This window comes from Pholcus phalangioides, unplaced genomic scaffold (assembly GCF_987345545.1).
Source record: "Pholcus phalangioides strain wild (caught in Gottingen) unplaced genomic scaffold, Ppha-v1.0 ptg000028l_1, whole genome shotgun sequence".
In the NCBI taxonomy this organism is placed as follows: Eukaryota; Metazoa; Arthropoda; class Arachnida; order Araneae; family Pholcidae; genus Pholcus; species Pholcus phalangioides.
In genome coordinates, this window is record NW_028301618.1 from 8,499,972 (window position 1) to 8,523,763 (window position 23,792).

At 38.0% G+C, this 23,792-nt stretch overlaps 1 protein-coding gene across 2 annotated transcripts in view; it reads right to left on the reverse strand.

Annotated features, from left to right (window-relative positions):
• Nucleotides 1–3,102: 3,102 nt before the first annotated feature.
• The window catches only part of LOC149067891 (tudor domain-containing protein 7A-like), a 57,547-nt gene continuing 36,857 nt past the window's right edge, over nucleotides 3,103–23,792 (reverse strand). For both annotated transcript variants that reach the window (XM_089252063.1, XM_089252064.1), the window contains exons 13-26: nucleotides 22,903–22,998; nucleotides 22,632–22,738; nucleotides 19,932–20,049; nucleotides 19,699–19,824; nucleotides 19,451–19,585; nucleotides 19,209–19,304; nucleotides 15,333–15,446; nucleotides 15,094–15,209; nucleotides 14,708–14,899; nucleotides 13,042–13,186; nucleotides 9,827–9,898; nucleotides 4,287–4,409; nucleotides 4,083–4,200; nucleotides 3,103–3,860 (exon numbers count right to left, since the gene is read on the reverse strand). In XM_089252063.1, the coding sequence (XP_089108189.1) occupies nucleotides 3,634–3,860; nucleotides 4,083–4,200; nucleotides 4,287–4,409; nucleotides 9,827–9,898; nucleotides 13,042–13,186; nucleotides 14,708–14,899; nucleotides 15,094–15,209; nucleotides 15,333–15,446; nucleotides 19,209–19,304; nucleotides 19,451–19,585; nucleotides 19,699–19,824; nucleotides 19,932–20,049; nucleotides 22,632–22,738; nucleotides 22,903–22,998 (1,785 nt within the window). In that variant the 3' untranslated portion in view covers nucleotides 3,103–3,633. The remainder of the gene's footprint in view (nucleotides 3,861–4,082; nucleotides 4,201–4,286; nucleotides 4,410–9,826; nucleotides 9,899–13,041; nucleotides 13,187–14,707; nucleotides 14,900–15,093; nucleotides 15,210–15,332; nucleotides 15,447–19,208; nucleotides 19,305–19,450; nucleotides 19,586–19,698; nucleotides 19,825–19,931; nucleotides 20,050–22,631; nucleotides 22,739–22,902; nucleotides 22,999–23,792) is intronic.

The following is a 23,792-nucleotide window of genomic DNA, read 5'->3' on the forward strand; positions in this document are numbered from 1 at the left end:
ATACTGGTCCTTGGAAACAGCAAAGTATCGATACTTTCTACATGATAACATCAAATGGTCTACATATAACTGTAGAGATAAATTCTCCTGGTTTTGTGGCTTTTTTGTCTAGTGCCGAATTTCAAACGATGAGCTTTGCCATAGATAAAGGCAACTGTTTATCAATGTTGAACTTGATATCGCATTCTTTTTCCCATTAATGACTTCACATGCTGTCTATCTTGATGTCTGTACCTTTCGTGGTAAAGCTGGAGAAGGGAATCATCCTTGCTCGCCATATTTACTTTGACTGGCGTTTCTGGTATCAACACTTTAATTTCAGCTCTGAAAAGACCACCACTGACATCTCGTGATTCGCCAAGGACTGCTTTCGCCATTAATTTTCAGATAACATTTTCTTGATGTTGATTCAAATACTGTTCTTGTTTCTGTCTTGCGTTACTAATACTGAAAACAGATTCTTGCTGATATCAGGGATGTATCAAGCAAAGTTTTAAATTGTTTCCTACTGTTTACCATGGGCATTTTTCTTATTGTGCCTTCCCCAACGGCTGGTAGTACTTTTCCATTTGCCACAGTTATACCATACGGATATTTGAATTTACCAAAAAATTTAAATCTACGAAGAAATTACTACTCTTGGTGACATGTTTAGATGCACTGTTATCTATATACCAATAATCACAATTCACTTCTGCAGCGGAAACATCTCCATCTACAGCCAAGAGAGTCATACTGACAGCAGCAGCGGTACCACCATCCTTACTCTGATATCTTGTGGAACAACTTGAACTGGGTTTCGGTGGTTTACCATCAGCAATCCATTTCCGGCAGCTCTTGATCCAATGCCCCTTTCTGATGACAACAGTTAGACTTACTGTACTTCTCTTGTCTGATGATTCTGGGTATTCGTCTGTTTGAAACTTGCAACTAGTGCTTCGTGACCAGATTCATTTTCATCTATGTCTGTCCTTAATTTCCGCTCATGAGAACATCGCTGTATTGTTAAATCATTAACAGTTCTTTTCTTCTTCACTCAGGAGCAACCAATTTGCTTTAAAGGCACGATAATTTTGAGGAAGAGCATCGAGAGTATCTTGCATATCAGCAGTACACGCGGAAGCTTGGTTTCGTGTTTACTTTCTCAACCTTTGTTAAGCTCATTCCACAGATTCTTCAATTTGAATAAGTTTTTTTATTTTCCTCAAGCAGCCGCGGAGCCCCTGGAGAGTGTGCAAAGGAGCAGCCGTTCTCAACCGTTGCTTTGCTCTAAACAAATGTTATACAGCTGATTTTTTTAATGTAGAGCCCCATAGAATATGGGTCTAAAGATGCTTTCATTCCGATCCTCACAAGCTGTCGATGGGAGAAAATATCTTAAAATATTTTCAAAAGATTTTGAAAAAAAAATTTGTCTTTTCGGAAAAATATGAAAGAAAAATTCCAAAAACACATCCAATGTTCGAAAAATCCAATCCAAAAACATTTGATGTTCCAAAAACAAAATAATTAAGGAGATGTCCGAGACTTTGGAAGTAGAAATAAAGGGGAGGGGGTGGAGACTTTCAAAATGTCTGTGCTTAAAAATATTCACAACACAATTCTGTCTTAGGCCGAGATTACACTATAAAAATTTTATAATTCTTTTATAAAATTTGAGAAATTCAACCAATAAGATTATCGGTTGCATTTGCTCAAATGTAACCTATGAGCTTCATTTATTGGATTTTTCAAGTTTTATAAAAGAAATTTTATCTAACTTTTATAGTGCAATCCGGACTTTAAGCCTGGATTACACTATAAAAATTTTATAATAATTCTTTTACACAAATGCAACCAATAAGCTGATTCGAGCAAATGCAACCGATAAATTTATTGGTTGTTTTTTCAAGTTTTATAAAATAACTTTTATAAAACTTTTAGAGTGAAGTCCCATCCTTAGATTAGTTACTTCTGAAATATAAATTTTTTTTCTTTCAGTTGATAGACTGTATATAGAATAAAATATACTTGTAGGTATCGGGGAACCACCAAAACTATTCAAGTGCTTAATGCTTAAGCCGGGTTTTCCTAGGAGCAGGTTTCTACAGCATTTGCGTGAAAACGCTTATTGGTAAAAAAAAAAAAACACCCTGAATTTCAGGTTTTTAACCAATCAGCATTTTCACGGTGCAGAAATTCTACGCCTAGGAAAACCCGGCTTTATGGGTACATCATATTGATGAACAGGGACCTCCATATGGTGTTTTTAAGGATATTTATGGCAAATAATTAAAAAAATTCCGTGCAAAATCTTTAAAAAGTAGCCAAAGATGTGGATGAATTCGCCCCACATCGTGTGAATAGCTCAGAATAACCTAATTGTCAAAACTTGTATGTGCGGATGAAGAACCCGCACTTAGGTTTTGACACATGTGGACGACGTCCGGACCCACATGAACACTTCGAAAATTGCGGGCTAATTTTGCCTCGCCTGAAAGGCTCAGTATATTCCAATTGTTAAAACTTCTTCCGGACCCGCATCAGCTCTGTGTGAAAGGTGAAGGCAAAGGAACTTCACTTGTAGGCTGACTGGAGAGTTAGGCTCTCGCTCACACACACACAGCAGCAGAGTTAGCATGCGGTAACCCATAACCTCTTGTTATTTTGGATCTGTTGATATTTCCTTTCTACTAATGATGTGTGTGAGTGTAAATGATAACGATAATATTTGATTGGACAAAAGCGCATATTTAATAGAGATTTAAACACTAAAAATAAGAGACAGCATTTGTTGTTCAGACTTGAGCAGCCATGTTTTTTGTACTGTTGCCAAAGCCCTGAATTTAAATACTTCATGTATTTAAATATATTTCAATCAGAAAAGCTTTATTTCTTCACATATGATTTCTTTTTCTCACCTCTCTTCTGCCCTCTTAACTACCTGCCATGGCTCCCCCATACAATTTATTCCCGTGGGCTCCCCCAAAACATTCCAGTACTACAAAGGGGCCATATGCCCCCCCCCCTAGTCGAGAACCACTGCATTAACATAATATTCTAACAATTACTATCAATGCAATGAAGAATATATCACACACAAATAACAAAACATTATGTATTAAAAAAATGCCTAAATTTATTCAAGTCGAACGGAAAACATGGAATTAAAGCTTAAGAAGCGGAAGAAGGACCGATATAGAAAGCAAGATAAAGAGCTTCTTTGAAAAATGTTCTAACTTAAAATAACCAAAAGATGAGAAAAAAAAAACACCACAATTTGTGAACTTAAAACGATCTGATAATCAATATATGTGTAACCAAATGAGAATTTTTTAAAAAAGAAACAAAACGTATGATTTCTCGGTTATATATATATATATTTTTTTTTTTCACAGACGCGCAAAAAAATAACTGAAATAAACTTCAAATACCGGATGAATTTGCGTTTTCCGAATAAACATATACATATATATTCAATTTATATACAAATATACCAATCAGAAAAGAGGAGCGAGCGCAAAAACAACCATCATTAAACTTTTGGACAGTTATCGGCGGCAGCAACAACAACAACAGGTTATAATAATGTTATCACAAACACACTTTCGAAGGGGCTGGAGAGAGAGAGAGAGAGAGAGGGGAGCAAAGGCTTCAAGCCTTCATCGCAAGTTTGCGCTCAATGAGCAGGTCGCTGATGAGAGTGTCTTTGACTGGATCGCTCGTGTCTATCAGCGAAAGTTCCAGGATGAAGCTCGGCCAGTCTCGCTCACTGTAGGGAATAACACATTTGATTTGCGAAACAAACGACTTCTCTTTGACTATGTCTCCGAACTGAATGCATTCCTGTGTGTCCCAGTCTCTGTAGCACGGCTTCACACCTGGTGGGAGAAAAAGAGAATTTAAGTTAGAATCCACAACCACTGAAACTTTAGACAGCTGTTCCTATTGTTTGGAACGCTATAAAATCTTGCATAACTATGCTATGAGTCACACTCTTCTGCCATCTCCCAATTTTTTCAGTTTGTCTGGACCAAAACATGATGCGGCACCACAAGCATAAAAAAAACTTAAGTTGGATGAACAATCAAACCGACTCTCACCTGATAGCGTTGCCTTGATAGCTTGACATGGTAGCGTCCTGTATTTTTTCCACAGCGGCTGTAGACTAGTCAAAGGAATCGGCAAAAAGTCCCCAAAATCGACAAAGTGCACCGCAACCTATAAGAGAAACGCATGCGCATTCAATACCATTGTCTCAGTCGCTAGGTCACCTGCGACAGTAAACAGAGCAAACCGAGACTTACCATGTCAGCAACTTTGTTAAATCCACCAACGAGCTTCACCCTGTACCAAGACCCATCCTCGTGATGAGCTGCGAAGAAATTAACGTTTTTCAGCAGGAAAGGGTGCATGTCGAGAATGTTTTCCTGCAAATATAAAAAAAAAAAGCTGTTTACAGAACACAGCATTCAGACATACAGTGGGACTCTGGCCTATCCAGCATAATGTGGCAGAGGGGCGGGCCGGATTTGCTCACTTCCACCCATACCATAAAAAAACCGCCCTTTTTATACCAAAAACCCTATTCATATTTTCTGATCTCTAAGTACAGGCGAGTACTTGATAAATGTCCGTTCTGTACTGGACTAACTGTTCAACTAAGTTTTAAAAACTTATTACGGAATCAATGTTCCAAGAATAAAAATAACGGACACATTTCAGGGTTTAGGATAAAGTTATTTTAGGGGCCGTTTCAAGTATTGCGTCACCAAATTTTTAGCCATCTCCCCCCCCCCCTCTTGTCTGCAAAATTTCTTCAGCACTGCCCCTCACCTCCTGACGCATATTGGTGGGATCAGAAACATACGCAGGAGGGTTGCTCGGGCCCCTCCTCCCCAGACGGAAATTTTTTTTTTTTTAAGTTAAAATTTTGAAAGAAAATACCTTTATATGTTATTATAATCAATTTCTGTTAATTTCAATGCTATTTAAAGGCTACGAGCTCAAAATTTCTCTTTAAGAAATTCATTGCGGCCCACCCTTTAAGCCATATATGGTGAACCCTTGACCCGCAGACCAAATGTGGCCCTGAAGGTCATCTGATGTGGATTGCTCCCTCAAGACTAATTTTGTAAAAATGAACTAAGCGGCACATTTAAAAATCACTTAAATGACCTGTGGCACAACTCCAAAGCATTTAAGTGGCCCGTGGCACATTTTCAGATCACTGAAGTAGGCCTCAAAGATCACTTTCACATTCAAAGATCACTTAAGCAACCCGCGACACAGTTCCAGAACACTTAAACGATCCGTGGCACATTCAGAGATCCCTTGAGTGACACATGACACAGTTTTATAGCACTTAAGCATCCCCCAGTGTGGTTCTACATCACTCAAGTTTTACCTGCAGAACATTCCCAGATTACTTAAGTGATCCGTGGCGTAATTACAGATCACTTGAGTGATACGTGGCACATTTCCAGAGCACTTGGAAGATCAGTGAAACATTTAGAGATTCCTAAAGTGGCTCTGTAGGGAACTTATCAATAGGCAGAATGCTAGTGCAGGTGCCCAATAAGTATAAAAAGGTTTTTCCGTTTTTGGCGCACCGAATAACATGCCATTAAGAATATTTTATATCTTCATAAAGGGTGGTTTTGATGATGTAATGGGTCATTCAAGTATTACGTCAGCAGATTTCTGGCCATTTTCGACCCCCTCCCTGTCAGTAAACCACTGAACCCCCCCCCCCCCCCCCAGCAAAATTTCATCAGCAGCTTAGAATATGCCATATCTTCAAAAAAAGGTGGTTGATGATGTAAGAAACTTTTCCGACCTCCACCCTCTCTCCTTGTCATCAAAAGTCAGCAAATCCGAAACCTCCATCTTCCTCAATTATGACGTAATACTTGAATGATCCCTAAGCATCATCCAAACCCTCCCTCTCGTCATCAAAAGTCAGAAAATCAGAAACCCCCCCCCCCCCATCGATGCTGACGCACACAATACTCGATGACCCCTTATGTCTATCTTGATTGAAGGAAACAGAATCATGTACACTATAAATTATGAACACACAACGCTGGTAAACAAGGTTTTTGTTTCTTGGATGCTGAGTACTGTTTCTTACGTATTTTTCGACACTGATTCTGAATCCGTCGTCAGAAGTCGTCCATCAGGCACCAGTTTTCCACAATTGCATTTTCCATAATTGGGGGTTAGTCGAACCAGCCTTAACCCATCAGCTGCCACGATCCCTATTTGAGGATTTTGTAATTTTACGTGCTTTACGTTTACAACTTTTTGTGCATATACATAATTTATCCAGCCAAAAATTTCAAAAAAAAAATTTTTTTGGCACTTAACGGGTTAATACTCTATACTTACAAGATCAACATTTTTAGCCTAATAATGGGTATTATGAACATTAAAACTAAATATTATGGAATAGTACATCAAGATTCTTTTGAGATACCTCTGATCATGTGCTAGCCATGGGGGGTTAAAGGAATTACTAGCCCCTTTCACCCTTTCTAGGGAATTCCTGACCAAACTGTCCAAGCTTTGCTCCTCGACCAAAGCAATTTGAGCACCTTTTTTTCGAAGGAAGACCACTCAGTCTATTGCAATGATGGCGATGCTCTGTACGTTGCATTGGGGCATCAGTATAATCCCCTAGAGTGGAGGTTATTCATAGATTCCTCTAAAACCAGCACTTTTGCACAATGGTAATGAAAACCTCTCATTTGCATCGCTTACGGGGGCCCCACATGAAGGAGACATATGAAAACATGAAAGTTTTATTACGGATGGTTCAGTATGAAAGACATGCCTGGCACTTTTGCGGAGATTTGAAAGTCATTGCTCTTGTACTTGGTCTTAAACTAGGATATACCAAATTTTGCTGTTTCTTGTGCTTGTGGGACAGCAGAGATAGACAAAACCATTATGTAAAAAAAACAATGGCCACCAAGAAGACAGCTCTTTCCGGGAACCAAAAATGTCGTCAGTCAGCCCCTGGTGGATCCTCAGAAAGTCTACCTGCCACCTCTACACATTAAACTGGGATTGATGAAAAATTTTGTTAAAGGAATGAATTGAAACGGCGATGGTTTTAGCTTTCTAAAAAATAAATTTCCATTGGTCAGTGACGCTAAAATCAAGGAAAGCATATTCGTTGGCCCTCAAATTCGAGAATTAATGAACGATCCTGAATTCGATGACACCCTAAATGAGCAAGAGACACCAGCATGGGAGGCATTCAAGAAAATAGTCCAGAACTTTCTTGGAAATAACAAGACGGACAAATATAAGGACCTTTTGGAGGAATTACTTCAGAACTATATGAAGCTCTTGGTTGCAATATGTCACTGAAAAGATACATTTTCTTCATTCATATTTGGATTTTTTCCCTATAAAAAGAAAATCTAGGTGATGTCAGCGATGAGCACAGTCAGCGATTCCACCAGGACATATCCATCATGCATTATCAAAGCAAGTGGAGCCCAAACATGCTGTTCGATTACTGTTGGACATTAAAAAGAGATATTCTTGCTGCAAAATACAGAAGGAAATCATGTAAAAACACCTTTTAAACTGCCATTAATATTAGAATTTAAGTTATTTTGCTCATAATACTATGTAAGCAAATGCGAAAAATATACGTTTTTCAAAATTTTAAACGTGTGTTACTCAAATACTATGCCTGACACAGAAATTCTGAAAGCAGATACGGAATCAGTGGGGAAAATACTATAAAAATGACCCTGTTTGATCAAAGAAACACGAAAAAATTGAAATTTTGTTTACCGGTGAATCGAACGCTTTTAAAATAAACAAAATATCAACATAAACCGTAACTTTAATTTTCTTATAAAAATTACTTATAATTATTTCGCTCCTCAGTGATAAACAGTAACAGAGGTGTAAAAAAGGTAGGCCCAAGATGAAGGAGTTAGTTTTTAATTTTTTGAAAGTCTTTGATGTGGATGACTCGGGACTTCTCCCGTTTTAGCCATCTTCTGTGACACAATGTCCCTCCACTTACGCTCCAACCCATGGAAAAACCGGCCCGGTTTTGAGGTGTGGCTAACACAGTGCTGGATATTTTGCATAGCCACACCCCAAACTAGTTTGCACAGCTTGGAGAGAGAGAGAAAATCACAGAGAATTATGTATTAATTTTTAACTGGGCCGGACAGTCAAGAGCCTACTGTATTCACGTAACTGTCAAGAGATTCCAATGACAAAATTACTCTGAATGATTAAAAAAAGTATGTGAATAGGTTTTCGGTTGTCATAACAACAACCCATAAGATAATAGTAATACTGTTATCTTATGGGAGATAAAAAATAAAAGCACCGAGATATAAATATAACTGAAAATCTTTGCTCTTGGTATTGCTGCTTTAACGAAATGCTTTTTGAAGAAATACTTGATGACAAGGGAACACAATCAAGCTTGTGCTGGCAACAACTATAATATCTGAGCAGTATAGATGGTCCACAGACATTTGAAACAGCCTGAGCTGTTAATTATAGAACATTTGGAGACGTAATCCTGTAGTGGTGAGCCTAACAAGGCACTAACCTAAGGGACTACATAATGAATTGTGCTAGTTAGTAAATCAAATTCACAGCAGAGTACCTGCTAATAATTACAGCCTAGGGGCCCTGCTTTAGGATGTGGGAGGGGTCCTGACTGTAGCATCTGCTTATCTTGTATAGCTTAAAAGTAGGTCAGATAGCATCAGTTCCCATTTACCAGTGCTATGAAGTAAAATTTTGTTCCACCTGGATTAATGTGTGCTTGAGAACCTATGTCACTTTTCCAGAAGTGGATGTAACGGCAGGCACACCAGGCATGCGCCCAGGGCTCCGAAAGGGACAAACCTCACACTTTTTTCTAATTTAAGGGACCCAATATTTTATTTTGCGCCTGGGGCCCTGACCAACTTTAATCCACCGCTGCACGGCAGCATGAGCACTAAACAAGTGTAACTGGACAACATAAATTTGTTAAGGGCCACACATGCACTCAGAGCACATATGCCGATTCGTTAGAAATTTCACAGAGGAATGTGTACGAGGTGCATGTACGGTTAAGTAATATTAGTGGCATTATTTAACAGACAATATCTTTACGTAATTGACAGAATGTAATCCGCATAATACCGATCAACATATGAATACCAATATTCAGACACCCTAGTACTCAATAGATGGTAGTTTTGGTACTGGGATATTTTCCGTGGTACAGCCTCTTTTAGACTATCAATTGTTGTTCCAGCTAACACGATGGCGGATAGGGTACTCTTTAAATAATCACATCATTTTTAGACTATGCATGTAATGACCTTGAAAAAAACATGATACAGTCAAATCCCATTTTAACGAATATCGTTATAGCAAAAATCTTGTTTTAACGAAGAATTTTCTAGTCCACCAGATAAGTTTACACAGGAACGATGCAAAAACCTGGAATTCCTTTATAAAGAAATTTCGTTACAACGAAGTGATTTCTCAAGTCTCTTGGAGTTTGTTATAATGGGATTCGACTGTAAAAGATAGAACACATATCAATTGACATCAGACTTTGTTAAATGCCGGATAGCTCTGTAGATGTCTCAATGATAGACACCAATGCAGAGAATCTGAATGATGGATAGCCTTGAAAGTGTCAAAATGACGGATAGCTTAATAAGCATCCAAATGACAAAAATCTTTGCACGTCTATGGATGATGATAGCTTTGAAAGTGTTTCCAAGAAAGCTATCCTTCATTTGGACACCTAGAATATTACCCCTTACAGGCTGCCAATCACAGTGGGATATGTGAAACTCACTTCGATCGAGTAGAATCGGTTCATTTCATTGACCAAATTGTCCAGAGCTTTTGCTGTTTTCATCGGCTGCACCTGCAATAAATGTACACAGATATGAACATATAGGAAAGGTGAAGACAGTCATATTAAAAAAAAAAAAAAAAAGATTCCTCCATGAAACATTTGAGGGATTGAGAATCAAAGTGGTCTAAGTAACTTTTCATAGCAGAGCTTTCTTTCTTGAAAGCTCCCAAAAAATCAGTTTTCCTTGAAATGCTTTTTCGCTTGTAAGACACTTTAAAGGAAGAACCAATGTAACTTATTACATTGAAGCAATAGTTATATCTACGACAACAGCAGTAAATTTTAAGGAATAAAGGACTTAGACCACTTCAATATTAAACGAAACTGAGGTATTGTTGAGTAAAAAAGAAGTACAGTGTTTGCAAAAAATGTTATAAAACGAAGTTCTTTATTGATTTATTACAGTAATCATAGTTAATGTACTTTAGGAATAAAAACCCCCATCTTTTAATTTATCTGCAATAAATTCCTCTTCCTCATCTGGAAGAAAGTTAAATTTAATGTTGAATATAAAAGCACACCTAACGTTGAATGAAAATTGCCTACTGTTGTGTACAAAGGTGCATCTAACATTGAATGGAAATTGCTTATGTTGAATACGTGATCTCAATGACAGATTAGAACGCACCAAATAATGAATACAACATCATAGCTGCCAACTTTTGAAAATGAAAATTCGGGAGATTTTTGTTCAAACCCGTATTTTATGCTAAAACCACTCCCAGACGTGCCAACTTTTGAAATTCAGAAATCCGGAGATTCTCCCAAGGGGGGTACCCCCCCTTGGGGGGGTACCCAACCCCCTCCCCGACACTTATAGACTCAATCAAAAAAAAATTCATAATTTTTTTTTTTTTTAATAAATTAAGAAAAAGTTACATTCTCCTCCTCCCCCCCCCCACTCAAGGCGGGTTCTGCATTGCCCCTGAGAAGAATATAATTCCATGCCAGTCTTTGCATGCAGAATAGAGAAATCACATCTACATACTGTTTATAAAGTATGTTTTCTTTCGTGGATGCTATCAGTGATTAATAATCTTGGGTATATGAATTCTTAAAAACTTTATATTTAGCTGTATATAGCTTAAAGTTTTATATTTTCTTTCTGAAGATGTTTAATCGGAAGAAACGATTTAAAAAATTCGAATTACAGAGCTGTGGACGAAAAAACGTGTTTACAGCGCGGCTGTTAATGGAATACAATAACAATTATACAGGAATTTCGGCAACGAAGGTCATGCCCCTGATAAATGATTGCCGATAAATGCTACGAAAACAAAGTAGAGTCATTGCCAGTTGCTTAAATGCGGTCACAAAGACTTTTTTACGGCTGCTCAATGAAAATGACTACGGCTATCCTCTACGGGTGTTTTCCCCTAATGACGACGGTAATTATTGATGCCACGACAACGTGAAATCTAATTTTCTGCCAAAATCCGGAGAGCGGGAGGAAGGATGAAAAATCGGGAGAGTTGGCAGGTCTGCACTCCCTAATAAATACAAAAGGGATTTTTACAAATAAAATAGGGATTTTACACAGATGGAAGTTAAACCCTTGGGAATAAAATCCCTACGCAAAAAAAAGAAGTGAAATTGGAGTCCAAAACTTCAAAATGGTTATCTAAAAATAAAATAATAAATATTGTGTTCAAAATCAGAAACGATGTGAACAAACATTCTCTGTGCGAATGACCCCAAAATCATCGGAAGATGAAGGAAAAAAAAAGCGTTAATTTTTGAACAACACTGACTTTTTGTGACATTTGCTTGATGTTTTTTTTCATTTCACATGAGTGATGATGGCAGTCTTTCCATGACCGATGTTTATGTCCTTAACAAAACTTGTACAAAAAGGAAAAGTTCTGAAACGTTTGATGAAAGGAAATTCATCGGGGGAATAAGTATCTTCAAAATTGATTAAATATGTTTTTGCTTATCAGTATTCATGCTTTGTTATATCGCACGTACATAACTTCAACAAAAGAAATGTTGACCACATGCGCGTCACTATAATTTTCAATTATTATCCAGGACTGGGGCGCAGTAGCCCAGGTCGATAAGACACTCGCCTAAAGTACCAAAGGATCTTTAGACGTCTCGCGAGTTAGATACCCAGTTCGTTCTTGTCAGAAAACTTTCCTGACACAGGGTTACAACAAAAAACGGCGACGTGACAGAAGAAAACATTGCTACCGCAGGGAGTCCCCCCCACCCCGTCGAGGGGTTAGCGCACCAACCTCTCGATGAGTATATAAAACAAGCCTGCCGTTGGAATCGGCATTAAATTGTAGGTCCCCGTCTAATTAGCCTCGTGTGCAGAAAATGACCGTGGTGCGATCAAAATGATCAAATTATCCAGGACTATTGGCTGCTAAGCTATTCCCTGCCCGATAAGAGAAAAAACTTTCTTGTTACCATAAGAGGGTTTGTAAAACTTCCTTAAAAAGGGAATTTCCCCATTCACGACGTGTGACGTCATTTCGAAAGGGAAAAAAACATGTTTACAGAAGCGGGGATTTTTTTTAATGAAGTAGGAAATTTTTAGGGACTATTAAGTATATTTTTTTATTTTCGTAGAAATTCGGGCGATTTAAGAACTTTTTGGGAGGTCGAGGGATGAAGCTAAAATTCGGGAGACTTGGCAGCTATGCAACATGCATCAATGATGAATATGGCATGCACCTAATGATGAATATGGCATGCACCTAATGATGAATATGGCATGCACCTAATGATGAATATGGCATGCACCTAATGATGAATATGGCATGCACCTAATGATGAATATGGCATGCACCTAATGATGAATATGGCATGCACCTAATGATGAATATGGCATGCACATAATGATGAATATGGCATGCACCTAATGATGAATACAAAAAGTGCATCCAACATTGAATAAAAATGGTCTAATGTCGAATACAAAAATACATGTGATAATGAATATGAAAATGCATCTAACTAAATAGAAATAAACAACCAATGCTGAATACAAAATGTGCCTAATGATGAATACAACATACATTTAGTGATGCATAAAAAAATACATCTGATGCCAAATCCAGCACACTTTGGGTCACCAAGGTCCAACAGCATTAAACAGATTAAGCCATATTAAAAAGAGTAAAAAAATCCACCATGGCACTTACAATGAAATTTGATGGACTCGCTGCCATGGGAATGTATACGTCCAGGAACTCTCCAACTTCGGGAATCTCAGCATCAGGAATCGGATCACTTTCATTAGAAGTAGGCCTGTCCAAACCTAGGTCTCCGTTAGCACCAACGACAGGTCTGTAAAACAAAAGTAAAAATTAAAGGAACGTAATTGACAGGTTAAGCCTCATCTAGTGTTTTCAACAGATGGGTGACTAACTACATCATTGGAGCTGTTATTACAAATACTAAACCATGCTGAGTTTGCAAACTCTTGGTTATCTCTCCAAATATTTGAGCCATTTGAAAAGCAACAAGAACTTACCAGACCATTCGGGCATAGTCTTCTATTAATTTCTAATATTTCAGCTGCAGTGGACATATTTAGAGGTGACATGTCAAAGAGGTGTGTGCCCACCGTCAACTTTTTCTGTTCTGCTCTGCTCGCTGTGGTGTACTGCGATGCTGATTCAGTATTGGCAGAGAGCAAGTCCCATCTCAGGATTGGTAGATATTACCATTTGTGGGAAGATTATTTTTGATAGAATTTCAGCATGTGAGAGAAATGAGAACCCAATATTCACTAATCACAAGACAGAACTCGCTCTTAGCCAATCCTGAATCAGCATCACAGGAATCAGCGCTACAGTGAGCTCAGCCAAAAATTTTTACAAGGAAGGCATGTTGTTGGCATTTTTAAATATATCCGTCACAGCAACGGATTAAACATCTCAAATCAATAGAAGGCAATGAACAATAACCTGGTCAAGTTCTTGTTGTCTTCCCATTAGGTGGTTCCCAACTTCAGGATGTGAATGCAAGCTGACCTCCTCATTAAAACGTCTCACCACAGACGTTAATGAGGAGGTTGTCACAGATGTTTAACGCAACAGGCCTGCAACTGTAAAATCTTCAAACTTCACTTATAGTTGGAAAAATATGTGGCAGCACTATACAAGCATTACACAGAAACAAGCTTCACGTTAGGTTCACAACATGGACACGTGTATCACAACATGTGCCAGTTTGTTAGAAGTTCCGCAGAGGAATATGAACGAGGTACATGTGTGCCCCAAAGCAGAATGTTTTGCGTTGTTCTGCAATGATCCCTCAGCTGGCTTAATATGTTCTGCAGTAAATCTACACATAATAGCGTTTTTCTACACTTTTCTTAAAATTCTTCCAGATTGTTCTGCAACAGCACAGGTTGTTCTGCGACGTACGTCACACATTTCGGCATATTCTGCTTTGGGGCATGTGTGGTTTAGTAGTAGTAGTTGTCTTCCTATTAGATGCCAGCCTTGAAACCTACACCAATGTGTTTGAATCATTCTCAGCTCCATCTGTCTCCCCTTTTTTGGACAAGTCATACATATTGAAACATATTGGGGAAAAGTTATCTCGTGAAATTATAAAACACCATCGAAGATGCCTAACCAGAATGATTAGTCATACATTCATCAAAGCAACAAGCTGGTTCACAGGAACCACTTTGCTTCAAACAGAGGAATAAAATTGTAAAATGTCAAGACACACTGAAAGCATTCAATCTTATCGGAAGAGAGATAATAACTGCACACAAATCACTGAAGGGTGAGAGTGAATAACACCAATGAAATAAGTGTGGACAAGAATACAAAATCTTGCATGTGGACTTACTCTGAGCTGATGGTCAATGCCTCGAAGTTGCCTATTGGATCTTCATTAACACAGGCATCTCCGGAACCCAATGACGATCCCACATGATTAAAAAAAGCACCATCAGTGTTTGGGAAATCTGAGTTGGGTGATTGGACTGGAGGACTGATGACAAGTCCCTGGGAAGGATACTCCGGTTTCTCTTCGGTTTTGCTGCAGAGGAAAGAAAGATTATAATGTTTTCGCAAATCAGTCAAAGATATGCTATCGAGACATAACTACCCAAAAAAAAAGATTATCATAACGATGAAAAATGGGATTTTTTTTAATGAACTTGACAGAATCGACACGATTGACAAATCACAGTAGGTCTATGATAAATTCGATAAGCAATTGATGGCACATACTCAAAGAGATTTTGATTGACCATGAAAAATGTGTTGATGGAAATGAAGTGACCTTCCGTATTTCGTCGGTGAAGGTTCACTCTTGCTGGAAGCTCGTCGGTGGCAGGTTCGTCAACCTTTAATGAAATGAATGAGCATAACCAATAAATTTTCTGGCAAATCATTCGCAGAATCACTGCAAAACAAAAATCAGACTTTGTCACAAAAACATTTTAATGGTGAAAGCGTCCTTTACTTACCCGCAACATAAGCTGTTCCATGTCAGGAGAAAGTTCGTACAACTTGTCTGAGCATCTATTCGACCACACCAGATCGGGACACGGCGGAACTCCAGTCATAATACATTCCACAGCCTGTGTTTAAATAAGGAAACAAAACAAATGGCAATCAATATTAAGAGATGGCAGTAGCTGCCATTTTATTTTTGGGATGAAATTAAAGTGATAAAAAAAATGCAAAGCATCAGTATAATATATAGTCCACCAATCATGAGAAGAACATCGCCTAACATCACGTCGGACGATTCTATTATTTCCTTTTAGGTAAAGCAACTAGTACTATTTTGGACTCCTAGAAATTTCACTAAAATCGCCACGGCAGTACTCTGATAATGTCATCATCTCAGTGTTTTTGTTACATAAACACCAGCTGTTCAACAGTGTCGTGTTAAGGCATTGTCACATTAGATTCACAAAAATTTGATCTGGTTGAAATTTTCCAGAATTTACGTGGTAGGAAAAATCAGAAAAATCACTTGGCCAGGGAAGGCTTGTGATGCTCTTAAGACGGCCCAGCTGCTCGAGCAGTTACAACACATTATTTTAACACGTTCACTGCTAATGACATGGTGCCATCATAAAGGACTTGTACTAGGGGGGCTCGTGACGCCATGGTGGCGTCATATACAAAACTAGTTTTAATCTTTAAAAAAATGCGCCCCATCGACTCGACAAGCAATTTAGGCCCCGCAGTGAACGTGTTAATACAAAAATATATGTTTTTTATTCTGCGGAAGGGATCGAAAACTCCAGCCCCCTTTTCAATAATCAGTTCCATGCATCAAGCTGAAGCAGAACACTACACGTATAAAACATGGCCCCCAGAAGGATGGGGTTAACAAAATCCAACCCAGGAGAATTCTTGTAATTTTCTTTTTTTCCCACACTTTGAATTCAGTATGGACGGCCGGTGAGAGATCCCAGCCAGAGATGGCCCCCACATCTTGCAGCCGGGCTCTTAGGCTGGAATCTTCGACGGGTCACTCTAAAGTGAATTTATAGTTGTAAAAAATAATTAGAATCATCCAGGGCTGGATCCCTGTCGAGCATGCCCTTAAGGTGGCTACAGACGTAACTGCAAACTTGATAAGCATGCATGTTACTTTTTTATTTGCCACTACTACATTTGTCACCTATTTGAAAAGCCAATATGAGTAGCTTCTGTGGAAAAAGTAAAAAAGACGATGATGGCGATAAGAGAAGGTAAACAGAAGAAGAATGGCTAATTGCTAGCAGGTGGCATTCTCTTGCTGCGGTATAGAAATTTAACTGAAGAAAATGCCATGTAATTTACAGTAGTAATAAATTATTAAATTAATAATACTCTTTTTGTATTAAATTATTAATTTAAAGTAATTTAACAATTAACTTATTTTATTTTAGTAATTTAATTATTAATTTAAAGTAATTTTACTCCCTTTATTATTAAATTATCAGTACTCCCTCTAAATTTTTTTCTGTATGAAATATTTTAGTTCAAAATATTTTTATTAAATTTAAATTTAATAAAAATTAAAATTTTTTTTAATTAAAAAATTTAATTTACTTCCAGAATTTATAACAACAATTTTCGAGTACATCTTTTAACAAAGGCCAACACAAAGCGCAGCTAAATCAAGCGTGAAGACTGACGAAGTCCACTGAAGCGTGAAGAATACCCGCATACAGAGAGAATCGATTTGCGCCTTTACTGGCAACCCGCGATAATTTTTATCCTTTCCCCACGCCGAAATGGATCTTCTCCAGAGAGGGGCATTTCCGTAACTCTTCTCGTGATCTGAGGACTATAAAAGGGGACACACAAGTCTCCTACCTATTTCTAGGGAACATGCAAGTCCCCTATGCCAGTGGCGCGCAAAACTGTGTCCCTCTTGAGATCGCGCTAACGAACTATGGGGGGTCGTGAGATTTTCCACAATAAGAATTTCCCAAATAAGAAATTCATTTTTATTTAAAAATATGTCAAAACTAAAGAATGCCTTTATTCAGCTGAGCTAACTATCATGTATCATACAATGTAATTTCATAAAATTGTACTTATATATATCGGCTCCGTCATGCCAGAATCAAGAATGTGCAATGCCCTTGCAGAAAAAAGAATGTGGGAAATGACGCTTGAATGTTTACTATACCCATGTTACTCTATGGAAGTTATTTTCCTAAAATGTTTTGTAACGTGTTTCAATAAGGATACACATTCACATTTCAGACACAACTTAGATAGCATAACAAGGTATCCAAACAATTGATTTAAAAAAGGAAAATTTATACATTCATGATTCTGGCATGCGGCAGACGATATCAAGTTAGTACTTTTACAGGGTGACTTGGAAAAAATCACCCAATTTCAAAACTATATTCCTTAAAAATTAAGATCACAAAATACAATGATAAGTGGTAAGTGAATATACGGGGGAAATTGTGTCTACGTTTTATGAACAATTTTTTTTTAATGGTTGATTTCAAATGTAGAATCATTTTGAAATCAGATGATTCTTAATCACCCTGTATACGAAAATCAAAAGGACCAACAACTCGCTACACTTCCATCTTGCATAAAGGGCACTAAGTACATCAAAAAACAAAGTAAATATTTATATGATATTTGAAAAAAAAATTGAATATCTTTGGAAGTCAAAGTTTATCACCAAATTAAAATCGAAACAAGCGTACCGAAAAGGGCTTTTGGGACAGCACATTTATCGACAAAAAAATCGGAATGTCCTGGTTTTCCAGGACATATGGTCAGCCCATGTTGGGGTCACAGGACATATGGTTGGCTTATGTAGGGGGTCGTCGATAATTTGTCAAAAGGGGGGTCACGCTTTGAAAAGTTTGAGCAGCACATTCCTATGCAATGCATTTCTAAGGAACACACATCTACACGACACATTTCTAAGGGACAGCAAGTCTACATATATATATTTTTTTAATAACGTGATCCTCACGTATTCCCAAGGGATCAGCGTGATCCGTCCAGGGAACTTGTTAGTGTTATTAAACATCCATGTTCAAACCCAGACCTGAACAGTGAGAAGCTAGTTCCCTAACCACTCGACTGCCAGGCGGCATTTATAGGAAACATGCAAGTCTCCTACACATTTCTAGGGAACACACGTCTCCTATGCAATCGATTTTCAGTGAACACACATTTCTTATACAACACATTTCTAGGGAACAGCAAGTCTCCTACATATTTCTAGGGGACACAAAGTCTCAACAAAACATTTTTAGGAGACATGCAAGTCTCCTACATATTTATATATAGGAGACACACAAGTCACTTACACGTTGCAAGGGGTACAAAAATTTCCTATGCTGCTCAAGGGATACGCATCTCTATAGTCACACCTTGCTGGAAAGTTGAATCTGGGTTAAATTCCGCCGAAGTTGTTGCATGCACCTACGCTGACAAAGCCATTTCTATTCTGATTGACTTCAAGTTACGATATAAAAACCCAAACTTTAGTTAACAGAGAATAGCAGGGGCTTTATGAATCCCAGGAATGAGGTTCCAATGGCAAATGAAAGAGTTGGTATTGGCATCTGTTTGATTTTCGCTGCGTGATTGCTAAATCTTCTGAGAATTTATGTTTGAGCATCTACAAACATAACAAGGAGCCACTAAGTCCTGGAACAAGTGAAGAAAACATTTATTTAGGACAGAGTTTTTCTGGGGGAAAATACTTATAGATTCAACTGGCAGCTAAGTTTTTCCTTCTCTGATTTGTCAAACCCTGTAGAATAACGTTTCTCAATCTTCACAGCAATAATATCGAATGTTATACACTACATGATCCTGAATAGATGGTTAAATAAGGATGCTCAGAACCTTACCAGTCTCGGTAAATCCGCAAGCCAGTCTGGAATCTCTGAGACACTCGACAGAGGAACGGTCAGGGAGTTGCCATAATCCAAAAAGAACATTTCTACCTGTAAAAAAAAACATATATACATAAACTGAAGTATAATTATACATTGAAATTACACCTACCACAAGCAAAATGCCACAAGCATGCATAATAAACCACAATTGCATCATTTTTTTTGTTGTTTTTTAAAAAACGTAGATTGCTTACTTCGAAAGGTTTTGTTTCTGTCGGAGGTTCCGTGAATCCAGTGTGCATGGCTCTGACCCACGTATCGTCGATGGGATATTTCACAGCATAAACTTTCCCCAAGGACAGCTTCTCTGAAACATTACCGGCCCCTGCCTGTAATTGTAACAGTTCGGGAAGAAAAAAAATCAATCAGTCAATACAACTACCAAACACACACAAATTTCTAGTCCAGATTTGAATCCACGATGTATCACAAGAATGCATACCTCAAATAATTGAGCCATTTTCTCCATTTCTGCATTCAGAATTGCTAATGTGGAATCAGTGCTGTGTAAATAGAGGATGCCATCCGGACTCGCGTGTATCAGGTTGAAAGTCCCGATCCTACCAACCTAGCGAGAAGAAATAAAATTGAAAATACATGCATAATCTTTACAGCAATATAGAAAACATAGAAATTGCAGTACCAACCCGGAAAAAAAAAAAAAAACGAACTCACTTCGGGCAAACTACCGGCCAGAATCAGACTTTCCAAAGTTTTTCTCTTAAGTTCCTGATTGAGATTGATATCATCTTCGCCATGAGTGTCATAGAGCTCTACCACAATGTTAGGTTGCCTAAATGACATAGAAACATGCATCAAGTCATCCAATACGCAATACCGTGTTTTTAGGCGATTCTGAAAATATGTTATCTTATATTCAGTAGCTGATCTATCTTACCACATGAAACATTTTATGAACTATTCCTCTGGTCATGATCTATTTGCACTTTCTTTTAACGTCTTCCCCATTTATGAAATCCCGATTTCAGAAACTAATCCTTCAAGTCTGCTTCAGTTCATAAGAATGAGTGCCGGTAGAACAATGTGTAACCATGTTCTGCTTCTGTTAACCCTTAATATTGTGAGAGATCACACACCTTTTAGACCTCAGGGACCTTAATACTTCGGCTGTGGGGTGAAGTCTTACAGTCGTTGGATGAGGATGGGACCAGAGGTCAGGCTGCTGATGTCCATCAAGATTAATCTTGTCAATTTCTAATAGTTTTCAGTAGTTCATAAGTTTTTAGAGGTGAAACCTCCCCTTGAGTTTTCATTGTCTGTTTGCATTGTTCATATATATTCAGGTTAAGAATTGTGATAAGTATAAAATACCTTGTTTCACACGCAAATGGCAGCAGACTTCGAGACTGGTGAAATATGATCATGTAAAGATCACAACATTATAGTGTGGATCTGGCCAGTTCACTAGATGATGTTGGTTGTTGCCATTTTAATGTGTGAAAATTTATTATTTTTTACGTTTGGTGTTTTTTTTTTAATGTTTAGTATTTTTTATGCAAACTTTCGTTGTTTGAACGTGACATAACTTTATTCTTTTGGAGACAGAGTAGTTACACAGTTCAGTTGCTTCGAAAATTTCTTTGAGATTGTATAAAATGACCCATAATTGAATTTCTCTCTCACTTATCATAGCTACTTTCCAGCATAACATATTCCTTTAAACTTAACCTTTAGTGCCTTGGCGCTAACCTAATCACCGGCTAGTCCAGATGTTTTAGTAATTTAATAAGTCCTTGTAGGTGTTCTCTTCAAATTCATTTTTCTGCGGTGGTCAGTTGATCAATGGAACATAACCTCTTGGTGATCGCGATGGTTCCTCTGGATAAATGAACAAAGTGATGTGTCGGAGGACTCATGCCATTAATTCCCAAATTCAGCAATCGTGGCATTCCCTTTCATCTTGCGTTCAATTGCCTCATACAGACTTTTTACTTCTTGATGACTTCATCATCTCTCTATGATGGTTTTCCCTTCCCGCCTATCTTCCTTCATCGAGATCAAGCTATGTTTGGCGACACATCGATGTTCTTCCCATCATCCTTACTTGATTGTGGATTACATCATGTAAATCAGTCACAGAAATTGAAGAGTTCGCAAAACGAAGTGCAAGCAAGCCCAACTGACCAATAGAGATATCGTCTGGACGTAAATGAAGTAATCCGGACTAATGGTGAGAGGATCAATTTAATTACGAGCTGTATTATTTTTTGTTTTGCGACAAAAAGGTTGAAATCTAATTAAAATGTAACATATTTGAATTTTAAATTGTTTGTGAAGAATCAATCGGTATTGATTAACTCAAACTTGTAAATTTAACATTGAATAAATCACTTGTGGCGGAAATTTGCCATATTTTTTTCATTTTGTTGTCTGTCAATTGCACTACAAAAACCAAATCTGGGATATTATACCGTACGATAAAAATGAACGCTTTCACAGTCGGTGTTGTGATAAGAACATGCGCTGAGCTAGGGTGCCATAGTCCAATTGAATCTAAGTTTTTAAATGTGTCACATCCACATCCCAGTTACCCATGAAGGTGGGGAGGAGGGTGTTGCTTCAGGAAAGCAGGAATTAGTGGAGTCTGGAGGCCTCTCCGCACCTAGCCACAGATGTTTGGTTAGAGCAGTGAAACCTGTCTGCTATTTAGTTTTGTACAGATTCCACTGCAGCATCTCAAAACAAGTGAAGCAGTCTTCCTTGGATGCTCTGTGGACTCCGAAGAAATATGTAAAGGTAATTGTTGAGGTCAATGTGAACAGTTGGATTTCCATGAGGTCTTGCTCACACTGTTTTCTCGTTGGTTGGAGCGACTTGCCCCTTTGTTGGTTGAATGTGTCACTTTTGCAGGATTGATTTGCCCCCAGGGTCGTCTTAACAGCATCACAGGAAAAAAGATTTTTCTGGAGCCTCTTACCTGGATAGAAATAACTGCCAATTAATTTAAATGTGCATTGTCGAAAATTTGACCTGATCGTTTTTTCATAAGGCTCTTTCTACACTTGAGGTCCAGGCCTTAGCCGGTTGGACCCATTTGTGTTAAGACAGTACTGCTCGCCTCTTTGTGGAATACACCTCCCTTTTTTTTGCCCGGCTGGCCTAACCTTTCTACAAACTGATTTTCCTTGTATATGCCACATCCTTAACCTAACATGAAAATGAATCGTCTTTTGAGTTTAGTACTGTGGGATATTCTTGGAATTTTTATCAATTTCTTTACCTTAGTCTGGCCATTCACAGTGACTTGCATAAGAACTTTAATGCAAAAACAGACAAAGTGATGAGAATTGCATTGATTCATTGCGCAATACAGTAAAAATTTAGGAAACAAAAAATTTTACCAAAAGAACACACCTTTCTATAACCTTAGCGATATACGTTTCATCCAGAAGATTTTCGAGGAGTGTTCCGTCAACTATCTCACAATAATTCTCCAAATCGTGCAACATAATGTGTATTGCCTGAAAATTTACAAATTAAAATGTTCACAATGGTTAGTATCATGATGATCTCAGACATGTAAAGAAATGGATTTTATCGAAGCATTGCAAGAGGAAATTCCTACTTCTAATACATACAGCTAATCCGTCTTAGGCAAAAGACAAAGAACAAGTTCTCTCATTACCTGCAGTGGCAAGACCTCAAAACGTGGGTCAAGCTCTCGTAGGTCCGCTATACACTTCTGGGAAGTTGCGCCATAGTCTACGAAATAACATGTCACCTATAAAACAAGAATTTTAAAAGGAATTAGCATTGATAATGCATTATAACATCGAAAGTCTGTTTTCAAATGAATATATCCTTGAAAAAGACCCTGAAATCTATTTGGTCAAGATGGAAGTGTTTCAGATCAGTGAGAACTTTGTTTGAGTTTCATGTGGGAGATTTCGATTTCCGAAAGTGTTTGATCAGCAATATGACCCTACCACAATATTTGTAGCACCCTTCTCCCGTATACCACAATTCTAATGACACCAATGAACTATTGATTGCCCTGTTGCAAAGCGAAATTACTTATGCCATATGTTTGGCATTGTCAAACCAAGATTCAACAAGTCTGCTGGGGGGGGGGGGGGGGGTGGTGTAAATTTTATCACTTCACAAAAAATGCCTATTGTTGGCTGTAGGGTCATTTGATGCTCACTGGCTTGATCCCTGAATTGGTAAATTGTTTGTTGACTGACTGTCACTTTACTCACTGATGCTGTAACTTCCTCACCCCCTCTTTCGCTTACTCAACTACTCAGTCACTTGCTTACTAATTTGCTTGATCAATTGCTCACTAACTCAATTACTTGATCAATTTCTCACCTAATAATTCAGTCACTCATTCACTAATTTACTAACTATCCACTCACTTGCTCAATCAATTGCTCATTCACTCACTCAACATTTTGATGGCAAACTGTTTCAATGAATCTTCTGTCGATGAATTGTCACAGTGAATTTTTTGTACACGGAGGAATATGTATTCCAAGGGGGGGTCCATCAGACTTTAAGGTGATCTGCGTCCAT